General features: G+C 45.8%; 1 protein-coding gene across 2 annotated transcripts in view; it reads right to left on the reverse strand.

The window, feature by feature from the left end:
* Onecut1 (one cut homeobox 1) overlaps positions 1-16,248 on the reverse strand; it is a 39,220-nt gene extending 22,972 nt beyond the window's left edge. For both annotated transcript variants that reach the window (XM_046461525.2, XM_046461526.2), the window contains exon 1: positions 14,715-16,248. In XM_046461525.2, coding sequence (XP_046317481.1) covers positions 14,715-15,819 — 1,105 coding nt within the window. In that variant the 5' untranslated portion in view covers positions 15,820-16,248. The remainder of the gene's footprint in view (positions 1-14,714) is intronic.
* Positions 16,249-16,327: the final 79 nt, after the last annotated feature.

A 16,327-nucleotide genomic window follows, 5' to 3' on the forward strand; every position in this document is an offset into this window, starting at 1 on the left:
TATGGTTGAGGAAAAAAAAAATCTGTGTATGAGAAAGAAAGAAAATCGTAAAGCAAATAGAATAAAATGTTAACAATTGGTCAAATTTTTTGTTGTTTTTGTTACCCAGGATTGGTACCAGGGGTGCTTTACCAAGGTGGTACATTCCTGGCCCTTTTGATTTTTTTATTTAAGAGACAGGGTTTCACTAAGTTGCTTAGGGCCTCACTACATTGACCTCCCAAATAGCTGGGGTTACAGGCATGCACCACCCTGTTGGCTTCCATTTTCAACCCACCTAGATGGTGTTACCCTATGCCAGTTATTCAGACTGCAGTACCTTGCTGAGTTTGTAAACACATTTCTAGGGAGGAAATGTTCAGTCAAAAGAATTAAAGGGGGGCTGGGGTTGTGGCTCAGTGGTACGGCGCTTGCCTAGCATGCATGCGGCACTGGGTTCGATCCCCGGAACCACGTAAAAATAAAAAATAAAGGTATTATGTCCATCTACAACTAAAAAATTTTAAAAAAATAAAAAAAAGAATTAATGGAAGCAAGAACCATTCACTATTTTCCTTAGAAAGTTATAATGTGGGAGATGGAAGAGGCCCTTAATTGTTTTAAAAGAGGGTTACACATATATACACATGCTTACACACTTGAAACGCCATAGACTGTCTTCCAAGAATTCAAAAGAAACTGATCATGGATTTCCTTTAGGGGAGGAGGACTAGGTAACTATGGAATAGATTAGGAGAAAATATAGTTTTCTCTGTATATCTATTTATGATATTTAACTTTTTTTGTTTGTTTGCTTTGGTTTTGATATTAGGAATTGAACCCAGGGATGCTTTACCACTGAGCAACATCCCTAGCCTTTTTTGTATTTTATTTTGAGGGTTTCTCTCTCTCCCTCAGGCTGGCCTCAAACTGTGATCCTCTTGAGTCACTGAGATTACAGGAGTGTGCTACTGCACCCAGCTGGGCTGTTTAACATTCTAAAAAAAGATGTGCATATAGCATATATTTAAATATAAATATCTTTTTAAAATTTTGGGCTTATGGGACAACCATAAAAAATAATTAGACTAGAGAAAGGCCTTTTTATGAAAATATCTTGTCTTTAGAATGCTTATCAAAGATGGGTTTGTGAAAACCAAGACTTGCCAACACTTGTCTGCCCACCAACAGGTCTGTGTTCATATCTCCTCTCCTATTGTCCTCAGTTACAGACAGATGGCTCCTGATCTACTATTTACTGGGGATTACTTTGTTTCTCTAGCAGCAGGAATGGATTCAGATTAACTTTTTACCTTGGTTCTTCAAGACTCCTGTATGCCCAGGGCAGCAGTTGGCTGAGAGAAGAAGAACCATCTCAAAACTGGATCTGAGGGAGTGAACCCAGAATCTTCACCTCATTAGCATCATGCTCATATCACCTCTCATCCAGTGACAAGTTTGGGTGAAACACAGACAATCTGATTTGGTATCTCAAGTCTATACAGAGCCCGAAGAGCCCATATATCTTAATAAGCAAGTTTGAGAAGGCAGTCTCTTCCTAAAGTGTCTATCTTTATAGTTACATCAACATAGCCATTCTGTGGTTAAAGGTATATCCAAGCACCCAACTTCCCAAGCCAGGGCCACAGGAATCAGTTGCTCCTCCTTTTTCACTCTTCACAAGATCTTCTTGATTTTAATTTAGAAATAGCTTTCAAAACTTGCCCACCCATTTTCTCTACCTTGGTTGAGAGTGACATATGATCAGACCCTCCTTGCCATCCTTCCTAGCTTACTACTAGTTCCCTGATACTTCTACTCCTAGTACCTCCCACTCGGGCACACTTTCAAAAGCACAAATCTGACCATTTCCTGCATGACAGGTCACAGTTTCCTTTAGGTCCTGCTGTCATAGGCCAAAGGCCCTTGACTGCACAGACATACAAGGTCCTTTGTCATCCTTTTTAAGTTTTCTTTCCATTTCATTTTCTTTTGGCACAGCACTGTATTCCTACCTAGATCATGGCCCTCACCAGAGATATGGTCAGTATTTCCCCACATGCTTTTTCTCCAGGATGTGACACATCATTCCTCTTTTGTGCCCCAGGGCCTAGCACATGAGAAATATTTGGGCAAATGAAGAAACAGGGACCCTCTGAATGATGTAACATAGCCTTTGATGGTGCTTCTTAGACATTACATACAAAGAAATCTTCTGGGGCTCTTGTTAAAATACAAATTCAGACTCAGGAGGTCTGGCATAGAACCTAGTCTGCATTTCTGATAAGTTCCCAGGTGATGATGATGATGCTGGCCAGGGAGCCACACTTTGAGCAGCAAGGATATAGAACAGTAATAACTTTAGATGGAGGAGCATGGGGATCAATTATTTCTACAGGGATCTTGAAATTTTTAGTGAATTTTTTTATTTCAAAAAGATCAAAAGGCTGGGCACAGTGGTAATCCTTGAGACTCAGGAGGAAGAGGGAGGAGGATCTCAAGTTTGAGACGAGATTCTGCAACTTAGTGAGACTCTGTCTCAAAGTGAAATTTAATAAAAGACAGGAAGTGTTGCTCAGTGGCAGAGTGCCCCTGGGTTAAATCCCTAGTAACATATGCACACACACATACACAGAGATCAAAAAAAGTCAAAGATTTTATATACCCACCACTTAAACAGTGAGCTATGGAGATATAGGGTATTCTAGAAATGAGGGTAAAATAATTAAAAAGCATTTGCTTTTAAATTATTGTATTGCTATTCTAATACTTAATTTGGAATCACATTAGATTTACCTGGGAAGCTTTTTAAACAACACATATTCTCCTTCATCTTTTCCACCAATCTGAATTTCTCCCTAGAGTAATATGAAACCTCCGGTCCATGGCTCCCACCACTGAAAACTACAGCCTTGGAGAAAGCTTTTGTTATTGATGGGACTATACAGTGTCACTCAGCTGTGCTGGGGAAGCAACAAACTTTCAGTTATATAGTAATTCATATACAAGAAATCTTCCTGGAAACCTCTTCCTCCATTTCTGACCCAAGTCTGACTCATCCTCTAGGTCTTCAAAATTGTCCCTTCATCATACTCAGCCCTCTCCTCCCTGGAACCATCCCCCAACACACACACATGATGTGAACTGACATCTGTCTCTTCCCACTAGACAAGTGTGTTGTACATTCCATCCCCAGTCCAGACCACAGAACCTGCTAGAATAAGTGCTCAAATGAATGAAGAAATCAACTCTTTTTTTTTTTATCTAACGAATTTCTTCTTTCACTTCTTAAACTCTGTCCACAATTGGCTACATAAAATTCCTTAGGAGAGGGCTGAGGTTGTGGCTCAGTGGTAAAGTGCCTGCCTGGCATGTGTGAGGCACTGAGTTTGATCCTCAGCACCACATAAAAATAAATAAATAAAATAAAGGTACTGTGTCCATCAATAACAAATAAATAAATAAACAAATAAACAAACAAACAAATAAATAAAATCCCTAGGAGAGCTAATATTTGGTATAGAGCTAAGACTTGCTTAAATGACAACACAAGATGTCTTGGTATCTGTTTGCTGTAAACTGTTTGGGTTGGGGGAGCCAGACAAAAATAATCTCTTCCTCCTCAATGTTCAAATTGAGTAATATTTATTGCTTACAAAACAATATACATCATGTTTGTAAGTTATGAAGCAGTAACAAAATGAACACTATGAATACACCACCCAACAGAACTAGAACGTCAGCTGCCTTGTGAAGCCACAAGCATGTCCTCTCCTCTACCTCCTTGCATCCCCTCACCTGAGGCAAGCATTCTCCTGAATTTGTGGGTTTTTAAAAATTATTATTATTGTTATTATTTGGTGCTGGGGATGGAACCCAGGGCCTTGTGTAAGTCTGCACAAGTGCTCTCCCATTGAGCAACATTCCCAGCCCCATTTTTTATAGCTTTATATGATTTATTATTTTTAAGTGGTGCTGAGGATGGACTCAGCACTAATGCCTCACATGTGATAGGTAAGTGCTCCCATTTTTTTTTTTTTTTTTTTTTTTGTGGTGCTGGGGATTGAACCCAGGGCCTTGTGTATGCGAGGCAAGCACTCTACCAATTTGTTTTTATTAAAATAGTTTTTTTAAATCACATATTTGTGCATCTCTAAACAGTAAGTGGTTTTGCCTTGCTTGCTTTTGATCTTTGTAAAACTGGTATTGTTCTGGTATGGTTTTCTATAGCTTACCTTTTTTTTTTTTTTTAATCAACATTGTTCCAAAGACTCATATACATTGTTATGTACAGCTCTGGCTCATTTATTTTTATAACAGCATATTATTGCACTACATGAGTCCATCATTATGTATTTATGCTTTCCTTGTTAGTGGACATTTAAGCTGTTTCCAGGTTTTTGGTCTTAACAACAATGCTCCTATGAACAGTCTTTTTAGGTTTCTAGGCATACTCATGAGTTTTTCCAAAACATATACAAAAGAATAGAATTGCTAGATATGTGCAGGTACAGGGTTACAAGTGGATGCCAAATAATAATAATAATAATAATAATAATAATAATTATTATTATTATTATTATTATTTTGAGTTTCTGATGATCCCCATCCTCAATAACAGCTTGTTTTACCAGGACATGGAATCCCAAACTGGCACTTTTGAAGGCAGCATTCCTGACTGGATGGGCTATTTCCTTGGACCACCTGGCTGGAAAGCCTGGCCTGAGACTCCATTCATAAGGTTGGGCCCTGAGTCTCACACCTTGCTGGACCTTAATATTGGGACAGAGCACTAAATTGAGATAAGAGACCAGGGTGCCTACTGGACTTTGCTGTGGACACAGTAAAGAAGGCAATCCATCATAGAATGTGGGACCTGGCAGGAACCCTAAGGCCAAATACTTCATTTTACATTTAAGGAGACTAAAGCCCAGAAAGGTTAAGTTACTTGACAAGGTCTAAGAGTTAATTACTGCAAGAACCTTTCTCCAGGGCACTTGATTCCTAATCCAGAGTTGTTGTTTTTCATCCAGTAATTTAAGATGGTATAACATGATCCAAAAAATTAACAATGATGCTAAATATTCAGATAACTAATTTGTTTTCAAAGTAGTTGTTTGATTAAGTAACTGATGAATTTGATAACTAGCTTTTTTGGCTTATGATGTAATATTCAATGAGATAAATAGTGCACAACTATGGTTTCAATATACAAATTAAACTACTACAAGACTCAGGTCTCTTGAGGAAAGGTATTCCTAATCATTCTTGCCCTTGGATTATCCCCCTGCCCCAAGGAAAACATTAGGCACCTCTTTAAGAAGCCATTTTTGTGAGAAAGGCAAACTTCAAATTCATTCATTACTTTATGATCACCCATAATTAAGCTATCCTAAGAGGCTGGGAACCATGGAGCTTATGGCAAAACAACATCAAAGAGTTGATGGTTTATAATCCAAAGCCTCTTTCCACAGGAAGGTAGAAAAATATTGAACAGAGAGCAATTTGCTGTAGAGGTACTTAGCACTCTTCAGAGCATGTATAATAATCAAATGTAGCATAATTGTGTGCAATAGGAGTCTGTCCCCATCCATCAAAGGCAGTAAAAAATGGAATTGAGAGGCAAAGAAGGACAGCTTAATAACAGGAAAGGTGCTTGTGTAAAGGAAAGTGGCTTCCAAAGCCTGTAGTGGAAATGTCCATTCTTTTTACTTTAGGAATTCTCTTCTCCACTCCTAACCATTTGCCATGCACCCTGCCACCCAAAGAATCCATTTACCATTTAAAAATAATTTTTGTTTTTCATTTAACAACATCTGCAGATTGATAACAAGAGCTTTCTGTGAGGTATTCTCCTTTTTATGTCAGGAGGGTTTTATTACTTCAGGGTGGAGGGCTTGGAGGGAAAGAACCTCAAGTAATTTTGCCTCAGGAATGCTGACCAAATGGTATTGAGATACTTCTAGTTCAAGTTTTCCTCCTAGCAGTCATTTTAATCAGCACTTCCCGTATTTAATGAGCTTGTAGTGCCATTACATAATCACCCAGCTCACTGGATTAATGATGAAAAGAGGAACTGATTTTTTCAGTTGCATCATTTGAAGTAAATGTTAACTTTCTTTCTGAGTCCTTAGTTACCCTAACCGCATTAGTGTGACAAATATGTCTTTGTCTAGCATAAGTAATTAGAATTTAATCACTTTAACTGCATCTTAATTACCCCAAATGAATTGGAAGGACATTTAATAGCAAAGATTAAATTGCCTTAATGAACGATTTTTGTGACTCCATCAATACTTGAATCACGTTAGCCACTCCTCTCACGCACTCCAGTAGAGGAACCGGCAGTGAGCACAGAGGTCACTAGGTGGCGCACTTCTCTCGTTTGTTTATTTAATTTCCCCATTGATCTGTTTTAGAAGACAACAGGAAGGAAAGCGAAAAGCACATAGTTTATTGTGTTCTTCTGATAACCTCTCTTTGGGACTATGAGATCATCACCAGATGTGAAAACGAAAGGAGTGATTTCAGAAACTGTCGATTCTGAGTACCCTATGGCATATGCAAAGAAAGATGAGAAACACATGGGTGACTGGAAGCACGCAGGGTTTGAAGGAAACTGTAAGTTGCCCTCTGGACAATTGCCAACATATAATCAGAGTTTTAGTGAATTGATTATTTTGTATGTATGCAGAGTCCTAAAATATGAGTAACAGTCAAGCTTTGGAACTGAAAGGCAGGCACTGATGTGGAGCCAAGAAATGTAATTGCTGCCCAAGTGCAGATTAGAATACCGATGCTTGAAAATATGGAAGGATCTGGGCCCTTGGGGCCTCCTCCAGGCATGGGTCTCAAGGGGCCAGCCCTACCCACAGAGCACATCTAATGAGATGGGTCTTGCCCATCAATAATTGTTTAAGTGAACAAATGGATAGAGACTTGGGTTCCATGTATAGCTCTGTTACTGCCTTGCATTCCCCCTGGCTGCTTCTTCAAAGGAGAGCAATAAAAAATCTCTTTTAAAAGTCTTGAGTAAAAATGAAAGAAGTTTCCATAAGTAACACTCTTTGAGAGTCCCAGAGGGAAAATACATTCTCTCTAATTTCAAGAATTTTATTATGCACAGACTTCCCATTGGGTGTTTATGACCATGAATCAGACATTTCCACACTCTAGGTCCACTGACCTGGTGGACCTGAACCCACAACAGAATCATGAGGTAGAGGATAAAAGAGTTATGGGTTTTGAATTGGGAATGCTGAGTTTAGGGCATCAGTGTTTTCCAGTTGTATTAGTACAGGTAAAATTATTTAACATCCATAAAGAAAGCAACAGGGAAAATCATGGTAACCACATAGACTACTGGTTCCAAAACTTCCCTGCACATTAAAATCACCGGAAAGCTCTTAAAAATGCCAATATCCCAATGCCTCATTATGCAGGGAGTACTGGCATAATATATATATATATATATATATATATATATATATACATATATATATATATATATATATATATATATATATATATATATATATATATATATAATGCCAGCTACTTGGGAGACTGAGGCTAGAGGATCTCAAATTCAAGTCCAGCCTGGGCAACTTAGCAAGATCCTGTCTTAAAAAAACAAACAAATAAATAAAAACAAAAACCTGATGCCCAGGTCATGTTCCATACAAAATATATCAGAATATCTGTTTTTACAACCAGATATTAGGGTTTGTTCGTTTTATCTCTAAGTGATTCCAATGTGTTGCAAGACTTAATAGCCACTGGCATAGATGATGAGTATTTAATGAGAATATATATGTGCCTACTGTAGTGTACAATCAATAATATGCACAACAAACTTAAGTTTCCTTTATTATTTATTACTGACAAATCTGATGTATTATACTTTAGTGTCTGGTTATTTTCAGCTTTAATCTTATTAAATCACCTTGCCTAAAGGAGAGGAATATTTCTAGAGCTAAACTGTTCCAATTTTATGATATAATATAACATATTTTGGGAGGGATATATGTAGATGATTCTATTGCAAGACCCCAGGAAAAATAATTTATATGTTTGTGTCAAAATAATTTATATGTTTGTATTATATGATTGTTTTGAGATTGGCCTAGTCAACTAATCCAATTCTATCATCTCAAAAAAATTAAGCTTCATTAGTATTAACACACTTATATTAAAATAAAAACCTATAAAAACTTACTGATAAGAGGGCTGGGTTGTGGCTCAGCAGTAGAGCGCTTGCCTAGCAAGTGTGAGGCACAGAGTTTGATTCTCAGCACTGCATATAAGTAAGTAAAGATCCATTTACAACTAAAAAAATTAAAAAGCCTACTGATAAGAGATAGGAATTTATGATTATATGCTAAATTCATTCAATTAGAAATAAGTTTTTCCTTTTTAATGCACTATAACACTGATCTTTTTCAAGTGGAAATTTGACTTTCTTCTCATAAAGGTGCTTATCTTATTTAAATAGACATAATGAAAAATTACATTTAGTGAATATTTGTTAAATGTCTTTCTCTAGCATGATGAGAAATGGATTCTCTGACATCCTGACTTCTGTAAAAGCCTCCTTCTGTTGCTATCCTAGGTTGGGGGCCATTCAATTTTACCTGCTTTAGTGGGGACCGAAATGAAACTAGTTATTCCTCATTCCACCCATGAATATTCTGTGGTTGAGGTGCAGTATTTAGTGTGTGTTTAAATATTCCAATATATGGAGTTCACAAAGAACACTCAGTACTGCCACTTCAAGGACAAGGCCTCTAACTACAGAGGGCGAGGAGCAAGACACCCCAGAGCCTCCTTTTTAATTTTCCCACTGCATTCGTTAGACTTGAAGATTTTTTTTTCTTTACAAGAAGATCGGGAATAAATTTTACTGATATGCTCTGTAAGAACTATTTCTTCTGAGAACTTTGGGCAGCAGCATCTGTTTGATTAGCTGAATTTGCCATGAAGGTGGAAATGATGACATCAAACAGCTCGTGTAACAACCTCCTTAAAGACCTCGTAGATTAGAGATGACTATAGATTTTCCCCAACGCGGATCAAAGGGACTGAATTGAACGTTTTAGCTTAATGATCCAACCCCTGTCACACCCACAGGGACACGAATTCCGATTTTATAAGCAGGTGTGCACGTGCACTCAGACGCATACACAAAGCTGCTGTGGGGGACGAAAAGATCAACCACAGGATCGACGCCGATAGGTTTGATCTTTTCGATTACTTGACTGCCACTATATATACTCCTGGCAGGTCCTCATGCTCTCATAAACTTCGGAATATTAACTGTTAATTTTCGTTTTCTCACTACAACTTTTTAAAAGCAGGCATCCCAGCCGCCTTTCAGGGGCGCAGACTAGGTGACGTGATGGTGGGGCCCTGTCCAGGGTCCTGACGCCGAGAAGCCGCTCCAGGGCTCCAGACCTATCGGCCTCCGAATGCCCTTTCACCCACCCCACAGGAGAGAAAACAAAGACTTCCAAAGCTCAAGGTCTCAGAGCTAGCTGCCTCCTGACTCGGGTCGGTTTGCTGGAAGAGGAAACAACAAAACAAAGGAACCACTAATCCGCTCAAACTATATCCCTTGGCCCCAACTTCCAACTTCAGACCGCCAGCATTACCTTTTTTTTTTTACACTGACTCTGATCTTCTCAAATAAAAACATGTCAGCAAAAGCATCATTTGGATAACAAATCCAAACATGTGCCTGTTTGGGGAAGAGTTGGGGTGTTCTTTGGGAAGATGAAAATTTTGTCTCCATGGATGGGGCAGCCCTAGGCATTGTTGAGGTTAATTTGATATCCCCTTCCTCCTCCTCCACACCCTGTTCATATCGAAATAGTTATCGGTTTGAAAATCCCTAGGACAGAGATGTTCTAAAAACAAAGACTCAGCAAGCATCCCTTTCCTCTCAGCAGGCTAAACAACGGACGCTTGCTGGGCGTCTAGCCCCGGCGGCCCGCAGGGGGCGCGCGCAGCTTCCGCAGCTCAGTCAGTCTGGCAACCCGGAGAAGGTGAGTCCAAACGAAGGGAATCCGGGAGCCCAGCAGTTCAGCACCCGCTTGACTCACAGAGCACTTAAAGCTTGAAAATAAAGACACATCTCGGGCTCTGGGTCACTTTGCTGCTGCAACATAACCGTGTTATTGTTGGTACTGTTGGTCCCAAGTATCAGTTGTAAGTGAAGATGTCCGGGCTGAGTCTTAAGCGATTGTGGTGCCCTGGACCTTTGATCTAGGATGTGGATGGCTCTCTGGAGGCTTCCAAGTAGCTCGGGGCTGCACCTACTGCCAGAACCAGACATCCTCTGATCAGGCTGTGGGGTTTGTCTCTGTGGGCATCCTCCCTGCACTGACACCAAGGTCCCCAAACAATAGCCACCAGGTTTCCTCAAGCCTCAGAAGCAGGGTTAGACCACTCCAGTGAGACTAACAGGCTTCACTCTTCACCACCTGAATAAGTCTTCTTAACCCTATGGGCACACCCCTCCTTCAATGGGGCATGTATTTCCTCTGGGGACTGCACAGAGGGAACTACAGGGGACCCCTTACAGTTCACACACCCTCAAGGGGGCAGACAGAGGCTGAGAAAGGCTGCAGAGCCTTTTAGTGACTGTCTCCAAGACCTTTGGATTTTGTAATTCAGTGGTGTGTGTGTGTGTACGTGTGTGTGTGTGTGTGTGTGTGTGTGTGTGAGAGAGAGAGAGAGAGAGAGAGAGAGAGAGATTTTCCCCATGGAATCCATAATTCATTGCCAACATTCATCCTGGGCAGGCTCTGGGACTCTCAGTCTTCTTCTGACAACAGGCCATCCCCTGACCATGCTGGAAGGAGGTCATTCCAGACCTTTTCCCCCAGGCTTCTAGCTGGACACGGTCGGTTGCGCCCCTTGGGCTCTTTGTTCACACGCAGCAGGCTAGGAGCAGCTGCTCCGAGAGGCTGAGCACAAGGAAACCCGTCCCTTGGCGCCTTCTCGCATTCTTGAGCCCATGCCCTTACAGCTTCCTTGAACTCACATCCGGTCCTGTCTTTTCTCCTGGCCCAGGGACTGAGGAAGTGCGGTTCCTAGGGCCCAACATTGCATTCCTGCCTGGCTCCCGTGGCCCAGGGAGGCAACAGGACAGTTGAAATGTCACTGGCCGAGGTAAATATTAACAAAAAGCAAATGGACTTGTGCGGGGCCAGTTATCAATCAACCAGGCCGCAAGGCCACTAACAGCAAACACAGTCCAGGTTGGATCTGGCGAGACTTTCTCATCGCCGCCTCTATGTGGAACCCAGTCCCCCTGGCTCAGGTCCTCCAGGACTTTCTAGGTCAAATATATGACCAGTAAAGGGGCGAAGTCCTGGGTGCTGAAGGCCTGACCATTTCCCCCGTACTGTTTGGAGGCTTCCTCGCCTGCCAGTCCTGCAGTGTTAGAGTGGCCCAGCAGCTACCCACTTTGGAACCATGGGCCTGTGAGCGACAGCCTCCTAGGTTTACTGTGCCTTGCCTATTGGTGGGTATCTGCTGCCGTCTCTTCCAGCGCTGGTAGCTCCTGCGGTGCAGCCAAAGCCTTCTGAAATCTTTAATTGGAAACTAATCTCCTGCGACTTGATAGGCACCCACGTCAGAGGCGGAGCACACCCCTAGCCCAGGTCCCCCATCCCACTCAGGATCAGAAGCAGCCACGAGCCCAGTCGCGCTGTGTTGTAATGGGGAAGTAGCAAGTATAACATTGAGAGAACATATATTGATTTTTTTAAAAGGTAGTTAATTTGGTGAGAATTTCCTTCTGTCGCCCATTTTCCACCAGAGTTGAAAATTCCAGACCAAAGGCACCTCTCCAAACATGCTGCCACATGCAGAAGGTTTTGACCATTGGCAACAAGCTGTGTGGAATGTAGGAGACAGAGGTAAACGGAGAAGCCACCCTCCCTCCGGCTGAGGAGGGAAGGAACACATCTCAGTGTGATTCTGATTCCCATGAGGATAGGGAGGAGATTGCTGGCCCCTGTCTTTGAGGGCAATAGCAAGCAAAGCTACAAGGGGGCACTTCTGCATTGGGGAGCTGGTGGAGGAGGACAAGCACCAAGATCCTGAAGCCAAGGCCAAGTTGGTTTTCAGGATCCTGCACTCCTAGCCTAGACATCATTTGGAGGGTTCAAAAAACGACTTCACGTTTTTTTATTTTCTTTCTTTCTTTTTTTTCTTTTGGTAAGAAATTGTTAAGGACTCCAATCGCTGTTACTCAGTGGTTTAAAAATAGGTCATGCGTTTGTGGCTTGAGGGGTTCCCTGCATGGGGCCCTCCTGGCCAGCACTGCATGCTCAGTTCCAGCCCTCCACCCCACCCCTTTAAGTCTGGGGGGGGGAAATCAAAAGTAGAAGACTCGAGGTTCCATCCAAGTATCAGGACACCAAGTCCCCCTTGGGTTTGTTGAAAAAAGTGTGTCCAGCCAGAGTCTCCTATTTTGCACTTTTTCTAGGAAAAGGCCACCTGCCTGGGGCAAAGAGCATCCGGCTTGACACAGGCTGCTAGGTGCCCAGGCAAGCGCCTCTTCAATGAGTACCTGCCTAGCACCTCCAGGCCTTGCCTCTGTTGTGCGGGTCGCGGCTCTTTTCTCTACTCACCACCTCAGCTCTCCACGCCTGGAGATCAGAGGGCACACACCTAGAACAGAGCACTAGATCGGTTTCTAAGGCACGGGCTGGAATATGCCAGGGGAAGACCAGAAGAAGTGGGGAAAGGCGGGTCGATGAAGTCTGGAGTAAGAGCTTTGACTGGGGGTGGGGTGGGGCACTGGACTTCCCCTGAGGGAGTACCCTTCGTTTCACCTCTTTTCCATTTTTCTCCGTCCCACTCGCTGAGTTTGGGTCGCTTCTAGGCGAGCGTTGTTCGGGTAAAAGGTCCCGAACTCCAGCCTTGCGGTGGGCCTGTGAAGATACACTACCTTGGATGCCCAGTCAGGTTGAGCAGTCAGGGCAGGGAGTGACCCCTTCGTCCACCCTCTTACGAACCTCAGCTGTTCGTAGGGTTTTGGTCAGACACCCACGCGGGGCAAGATGATGGTGGTCCCAGTGCTAGAGAGTGGAAACACCGGAGCCCAGGATTCGCTGAGATACTCTGTCAGCCTCTCCCTTCGGTCTCCTTACCCGCTGCCTCGCCTGGTTTCCAGCGGCAGGCAGCAGGAATATGCCAGAAAACGTCGCTTGGAGAAGGCCAAACTAGGCTTGAAAACCCCACAGGACAGAGGCTCAGTCTTGGTGCTCCGGACCGAAGACCTCAAGCGCCCAGACCCAAGGAACGCTTTGGGTCGCTTCAAGGCTCGAATCTCAAGCTCACTCGCACCTGCCTCCCTCTAGCTTCTTATTGGCAGGCACGAGATGGGGGGAGGGGGTTTCGGCTTTACGCTTTGATTTTAGACTGTGAAACGGCTCAGTGCCCCCGGCTCAGAGCGGATTGACTGTGTCTTGTTCTCCAGGGACGAATTAATGGAGAACGATCAGTTAATTAACAAACCCTCATTCCGGCTTTTACCTTTCTCTTCGCCAAGGCTCAGGCCCCGGCGCCAAGCTGAGTTGTGCGCGCGGGGCGGGGGTGGGGGGGCACGGACACAGGAGTCAATCAACTTGGCAACCTCCGCCCCGGTCTCATTAAACCCAGTCTGCCCTCGGGTGCCCTTGGCTCTATCTCCCCTCGTGTCCTCGGTCTTCAGAGGTCGCCGAATCCGCCCGAAATCCCCGGTGCGGTTCCGGCTGGGTTCAGCTGTCTCCTCGGCCTATCTGCAGTCTAGGGGAGCCAGGCGCGCTTCCACGCAGCGCCACCGAGACCTTACCGCTTAACTACAAAACAGCCGGCTTGGGATTTGGGCCCAGAAGACCTTTGCTTGCAGACTTGGGGGTCATTTACATACTCCCACCCTCCTGCGCTGGGATTCAGACTGAAAGTCACTAAGAGGAATAAAACAAAATGCCAAGTCTTTTTGTAAAAAATGCAAGCGAAGGTGGCCCCTGGCCTTCGCTGCGAGCTCCCTTATTGCTCTGCGGTTCTCACCTGGATCTCTGTACTGTCTGCCTTCCTCCCTCTCCTTTCCACCGTCGGTTCCACACTCAGTGTGTACCAACTTTTCCGACGCGTCCCCTCTGCACACACTCCGCTCCATAACTTGGGAACGGTTTGCCCGCACTCTTAAAAGTGCGGTTCTCCGGAGCCTTACTGGTGCCAAATGAGCCCAGGAAGGGGTCGCCGCAGCGAGTTCAGCCAAACCTTTACTGGCAGCTGGCAAGCTCCAGCCCAGCGCCCGAATATGCACTTGAGGGTACTGAAAGGGAGCACCTAAGCGCAGTTCCAGACACGCGTGTCCCCAACCCCACTTATCAAACCCGGAGTGCTCAGCTGAGAAGCTATGCACAGACTGTGTCCTAACAGGTTCGAAGATTCCTCCGGCTGTGTGACCCTCCAGCGCGGTCCACAGCACAAATGCGCCCCTAGAGTCACCGAGGCCGCTGCAGCTTAGCTCCCAGGGCCTTCCACAGCCCATTGCACTAAACCCTGAAGGAGGTAATCTGCTTCCGAAGCCGTGTGCTGGCTTTTCCAGGCCCAGGGACCCCTTCTAAGGAGAGGGAAGGATGAAAGCTCTGCCTACTCTTTCCCTCCCACCTTCAGGCCCTTGAGTTTCCAAGTCCCTTATCTCGCTTACGCGCCAAGCTCTTTGGCCCGCTCACCTGCTAAGCGGAGCGCGGACATTCGCTGGAACTCGGGTTCCTGAAGCCACTTCCACATCCTCCGGAAGGTCTCTCGGCCGGACTTGAGTTTGCTCCAGGGTTTGGGGTTGCGCAGCAGGTCCGAGAGGGTCCCCTGGGAGCGGCAGAGCACCCTCTGCGCGAAGATGGCCTGTGGGATGCTGTAGCGTTTGAGCTCGGTGGTGATACGCTGCGCCACCTCTTTGGTATTGATCTCTTCCATCTGCCCTGAATTACTTCCATTGCTGACCTGCGCGCCGGTCACCGAAGGGTTGGGCTCTCGGGCCGTTCCCAGGAGCTGTCCGTGGCCCTGGGCGTTCAGGTGGGCATGGGGGTGGTGCGGAGGAAGGCCATTGATGGGCACCATGCCAGCGGAGGTGGGCGTGAGATGCTGCTCCCCGTGGCGGCCGAGCATGGCCGGGTGGTGGGCTTCGAAGCCGTTGGGGGTGAGCATCTTGTCGGTGGGCATGGCAGCTCCGGGGTGGGCATAGTGGGGAAGCCCTTGCTGGGAGTTGTGGATGCTGCCCAGACCGGAGCCGGAGAGGGGCGAGAGGCTCTGGCCCATTCCAGCCACGTCCTTGTGGTAGGGGGTATAGAGGTTATTCATGGAGGCCAGCCCGCGCTCGTCCCGCATGAGTGTGAAGCTACCGCTCACGTTGCCCGCCAGACGCTGGTGGTGGTGCGGGTGGTGGTGATGATGGTGGTGGTGGTGATGGTGGGGGAATTTGTCCGATACGGTGGAGATGGGCGGCAGCGGCTGAAGAGGGGTTAAGGTGGTGTAGGTGGTGGGCATGCTCATACCTGGGGGAGTCTCGCAGGCCATGGTCATAGTGGGGTGCAGGGGACCAGCCAGGCTGTGCTCAGGGGCTCGGTGGTGATGGTGGTAATCGCTGCCTCCGCCGCCGCCGTCCAGGAGGGACGCCATGCCCATGGAGCGCGGGTGCGCGGGAGGCAGGTGGCTGCTACGGTGTGCCACAGAGCTGCGCGCGTGGGGACTGCCGCCCAGTAGGTCGGCAGGGGCGGGCACCGGCTCATGGCTCACCCCGTGCAGCTCGCCGATCGCCTCCATGGTCAGCTGCGCGTTCATCGTGATCCCGGCGAGCGGGCGGCGGACACAACATCGATGTGGCCGGGCAGAGGCTGCGAGGAGCGCACGGAGTCCGGTCTTCACATTGGCTGCCAGCGACTGTAGCCTTTCTTCCTTCCTCTCACTGTGGGTCTGTATGAGTGTGTGTATGTGTGTGTGTGTGTGTGTGTGTACGCGTGTGTATGTGTGTGTATGTCTCCTTTCCTCTCAACCCCACCTTCCCCTCTGCGTCCTCCGCTTTTAAAAAATATTAATTTCCAAAAAGGATCCGCGTTGTTGGGAGAGCGCGATGCCACCAGCCCGCCTAGCCCTGGTCCCCTCTCGCCCCTTTTCTTAGAATTGTGAGGTCCCCGGCTCCCCTGACGCGACCGGCGCGCCTGCCACGGCTGCTGCCTGCCCGCGCCGCTCGCCAGCTCGAGCCATGGCTCGGTTACTGTTGCAGACTCTGTGGCCGCGGTTCAGTCGCCGCCGCGGCTGCAGCGGCCCGCCCTCACGCCTACCGGTCGTA

The sequence above is a fragment of the Marmota monax genome, unplaced genomic scaffold (assembly GCF_021218885.2).
Source record: "Marmota monax isolate L192 unplaced genomic scaffold, Marmota_monax_Labrador192_F-V1.1 WCK01_AAM20220418_F8-fsc00001, whole genome shotgun sequence".
Classification (NCBI taxonomy): Eukaryota; Metazoa; Chordata; class Mammalia; order Rodentia; family Sciuridae; genus Marmota; species Marmota monax.